Source organism: Eretmochelys imbricata, chromosome 2, assembly GCF_965152235.1.
Source record: "Eretmochelys imbricata isolate rEreImb1 chromosome 2, rEreImb1.hap1, whole genome shotgun sequence".
Taxonomy (NCBI): Eukaryota; Metazoa; Chordata; order Testudines; family Cheloniidae; genus Eretmochelys; species Eretmochelys imbricata.
In genome coordinates, this window is record NC_135573.1 from 208156648 (window position 1) to 208161121 (window position 4474).

Here is a 4474-nt window from a genome sequence, read left to right on the forward strand (position 1 = left end):
CGGCGGAGCAGGGGCAGGAAGAGAGGGGGTGGGGGCGGAGCAGGGCGGGGGCTTTGGGGAAGGAGTGGAGTGGGGTTGGGGGGGAGCAGGGGCGGGAGCCATGGGGAAGAGGTGGAGCAAAGGCTGGAGCAGCACACAGCTGCCCCAAATTTCCTGGTGCCCTATGCAACTGCATACTTTGTGTATGGGTAAGGCTGGCCCTGACTAGGTTGGTTTTTAAAATCATGATTTTAAAAAAATTAGATCAATTTTATTTGCATTCTGGCTGGTTTTGAATATTTAAGATCCACATGGGTCATGTTTTCAAGGTTTTTGTCACAATTAGAGCTGCAAGACTTTTTTTAAATTAAAATTGAGATTCTCACATAATCACGATTCCAGAGCTTCCCTCAAGAGATACACCAAATACGAAGTGGGTATTCACCCATAAAGCTCATGCTCCAATACGTCTGTTAGTCCATAAGGTGCCACAGGACTCTTTGCCGCTTTTACAGATCCAGACTAACACGGCTACCCCTCTGATACCAAATACCACAAAAACTGCAGTAAAACCCCAAGACTTGGCAACACTGCTTATGACCTTTTAGTTTAATTTTTCAACCTTCATGTTGAAATTGTATTGACAATGGTTTTGCTTTTAATTTCCTTGGTCCTTAAAAGAGGAAAGGGCTAAAAACACCCTCTAAGCTGCTTTAAGAACTTATAGTGGCATAAAGTCTTAAGCTGCTCTAAGTCTCTGAAGTGGCCTGGTGCCCACTGACATCCATTCAAAAGTGCTCTCTTCTTTGTCTGCCTAGGGTACAGTCCTCACTTATATACAGTGTGTTTTGGCTTCCAAGCATAGGTATGACATGCTCTTTGGCGAACATTACATACTGAGTTTCAAGGTTAAGCTGTTTCTGAGTTGTGTTTAGAAGAGTGGCAATATTTTTATTTTTATCGTAGAAACTCTTTTTAAACAGTTTTTCTTTAACTCAAAACAACTGAAGCAATTTTTGTTAAAATCCTTTAAAAAATTCCTCTCAGCATAACACCAGAGTTTCACAGGTATGTGCCAGGGATCAGCATGTGAAAATGAATGCCATGATTCTCCTCTGTCTTGCCCCATGTGTGACCATTCAGACCTGTGCAGAGCAAGTGTGAAAAACTGCAGTTCTGATTTAGGCTATGTCCACACTTAAACCATTAAACTGGAGCTGCGCCAGTGTAACGTGTCAGTGTTGATGCTAACTATGATAGGAAGCACCCCGTCATCACACCTTGAGAGCCGCAGCTACACTGGTCTAACTTTTCAGAGTAGCCAAGCCCTGAGCAGCCTTTTGCACTGATGTAAAACACAGTCTGGGTCCACACATAGAGTTGCACTGGTTTAACCACAGCCGTGATTTTAACCCAACACAGTGAAATCAGCGCAACTTTTGTGTGTGGACACCGACATCGATGTCAGCTGGCCTGGCCGCACGCTAACCCAGCATACTCCCTTTTAGACCCAGGGAAGCCCTCCCACACAGGGATCTGCCTGGGCTGGGCTCAACCAGCTCACCAAACCCAATGCACGTTGGCAAGGAGACAAGCCCCGGCCTGGACATCACCTGCTCTCCGGCTCGGGTCCCTGGCCGGGGAGCACGCGGTGCAAGTGACCAGCCCTGACCCACCGCCGCATGGGGCAGCCCGCTCCGCAGCCGGGCGGGCGCTGGGGGCTCGCAGCAAGGGGCGCTCCGTTTGGCCCCCGCGCGAGGAGGGATTCTCGGCTCGCATCGCTGCTTAGGCTCCTCCCCCGGGGCCCGCGGGAAGAGGCAGCTCGTGACTTTACCGAGGCAGAGGCTGAGGTCGCAGCCTCACCTTGCTCCGTTGACCTCTGCGTCTCACTATCGTACGCATGCGCAAAGGTCTTACCCTCCTAGTCGTACCTCTTACGTATTCTGACAGACTTCATGCGCCATTTCGTAGAGAAAAAGGCGGAGACCGGGTCTACTTGGAAGCCACCTACCCTGGTGTAAACGCTGTGTGACGTTTGTCCTGATGGACCTGTAGAGAAACAAATCAAAGTTTCCCACGGCGGCACCCGATTGGCCAGCGCTTCGAGTGGGTGGGCCGAGGGCCGATGCGGTTTGGTTGCAGTGGCACCGGCTACAAAGGGTCGGGTACGGCGTGTCCTTGGGCTCAGACAGCGAGCGTGGGGCAGAGACGATAGTGGTCGGAGGCGGAGAAGGCCGCCAGGTGGGTGCCGCGAGGAGGGTTCCCGTGGGGGAGGGGATTGCTGGTGCCCTAGTCTCCGTCGGGCCGGTGCGAGGCTCGGGCTGCCCGCGGGATGGGGAGCGGGTCCGGCCCGGGCCGCAGCGGCCGCTTCGCGCCATCCCGGCATCACGCCGACCTTGGCTCTTCCCGCGCCCCCTGCCCGGGTCCGCCTCCCGCATTGCACCCGGCTGCCCCCCCCCCCCATGACTGGCCCGGTGACAGAGCCGTTTCCATTTGGGCCCGACCCCTGGCTGGGGCGCCGCGGGCCGGGACCCTTTAGTGCCACGCGTGGTGCCGGACACGCTGCGGGCCCCGGGGCTGGGCTGGGAGCGGTTCCATGGCAGCGCCTTACGGCCCCTTCGGCGTTCCCTGCGCTGGGCGCTTGCCAGGGCCCCGGTGGCACAGGTCCCTGGGCGCTCTGTCGCTCCTCGGGGCCAGACAGAGCTCTGCGGGCAGCTGTTTTCTAGTCAGAACTAGCTTTGTCGCTTCTAAGCCCTGCAACTAAAAGAAGTGTTGTCAAGCCCTGCTCATTTTCTTGTTGGGTGTGCAAAATTATATCTGAGGATTTTTAGACGGCTGGGTGCTATCCACAACGGCCTCGCCTAAGAATATACATGTGCTTTCCTGTCTCTTCTAAAGTCCATCCAAAAAGACCTGACCTTGGGGTTGTTTCATTTTCAGCATTGAAAATGGGAGACATTGAGAAGGGTAAGAAGATCTTTGTTCAGAAATGTGCGCAGTGCCACACAGTTGAAAAGGGAGGCAAGCACAAGACTGGACCTAACCTGAATGGCCTAATTGGACGGAAGACTGGCCAAGCTGAGAACTTCTCTTACACTGAAGCAAACAAGAATAAAGGTAAACTAAAGTGTTACTCTTCCAAGTTACATGGAAGGTGTAGAATGGTAACTGAGCAATAGACAGGTAACTGAGCAATTTCAGAGTAGCAGCCGTGTTAGCCTGTATCCTCCTTTTCTTTTAGACGGCATCTAATAGACAATAGATGACATCCAGCTGCTAATGGTAGTAGTTCTATTAGTATTTTATGTTTGATTTAATTTAAAATGTTTGCCTTTAGATAAGTGATTTTTGAGGAGAAGATTAATTAGTTCAAATATGTAATTGGCTCATCTTATAAATATATATTAACAACTTAAATTGTTTTTAGGAATCACCTGGAATGAGGAAACACTGATGGAATACTTGGAAAATCCTAAGAAGTACATCCCAGGAACAAAGATGATTTTTGCTGGCATAAAGAAGAAGACAGAGAGGGCAGACTTGATAGCATATCTCAAAGATGCCACTTCTAAGTAATAGTTATCTGCTGCCTTATTTATTTCACAACAGAGAAGGAAATGAAAGTGTCTCTGTGATGAGATTGGTTTTTAAATTTTCTATTTTTACATGCACTATATTAAACCTCTTAAAATCTGTCTCATCAGCTAGAGAATGTTGCTCATGGATGGTTGTTAAATAATACATTTATTTGGCAGTCGTAACTTATGGGAATACATGTAAATTGGATTGGGCTTGAATGAGTACAATCATGTTCTATGTGTTGTAGTCATTCCTGATCATGCAATTAAAAAAAGAAGTGTTTTTGTGCTTCCTTCATTCTAAAGAATACACGTAGACACTAGTCAATAGTCAATAGTGTGGCTGTTCTGACATAGGTCAGCTCTTCAAAAAAGAGAGGAGCAGTTTCTTGGCATTCTCCATCATGTCTCTCCCCAAAAAGAATAACGAACAAGGGAATTTGACTACAATATTTAATATAGCTATATGACTGAGTAGGGAGACAGCTGTTTTTGTGGGAACTAGCAATGCAGCTTTTTTTGATTTCATAGCCTGACAGGCAAACTGGACAGAGTCCCAGCTACTCCGATAGTGTCTGCTATCGGAAAGCCTTACCTGGCTTATGCAGATTATTCTGATTTCATGGTGCATGATACAACCCATGTCCTGTGTTCAAAAATGTCCTCTTCATAATCATTGAAATGCTCTGCTTCATAGGAACTTTTTAAAGGGATAGTTAACTTAAAACTGCTCAGAGCCTAATGACAGTCCTAGCTGTTAGATGTCTATTATGGCTTCTGAAAGAAGGACCCCCACTGTTGCGAAAAGGTTATTAACAAGTGCTCTGGGAGTTACCAAGGTACAACGTAAAAACAACTGCTTGAATCTGTGAGCAAGGACTCTTATCTAGCTAATATTTCTTATTACTATCTCTACC

General features: G+C 48.3%; 1 protein-coding gene across 1 annotated transcript; it reads left to right on the top strand.

Moving 5' to 3' along the window:
- Positions 1-2063: 2063 nt before the first annotated feature.
- CYCS (cytochrome c, somatic) lies at positions 2064-3840 on the top strand. Its single transcript, XM_077811360.1, has 3 exons — positions 2064-2220; positions 2920-3096; positions 3407-3840. Exons 2-3 carry the CDS (start codon positions 2928-2930, stop codon positions 3553-3555), a joined length of 318 nt encoding a protein of 105 aa, XP_077667486.1. The 5' UTR covers positions 2064-2220; positions 2920-2927; the 3' UTR covers positions 3556-3840.
- The last annotated feature ends 634 nt before the right edge of the window (positions 3841-4474 follow it).

Bases quoted from the DNA above. Each gene is read 5' to 3' on its own strand.
- CYCS (XM_077811360.1), top strand. From the start codon at position 2,928: ATGGGAGACATTGAGAAGGGTAAGAAGATCTTTGTTCAGAAATGTGCG. The intron at 3,097-3,406 runs GTAAACTAAAGT...AATTGTTTTTAG, and splicing joins TGAAGCAAACAAGAATAAAG to GAATCACCTGGAATGAGGAA.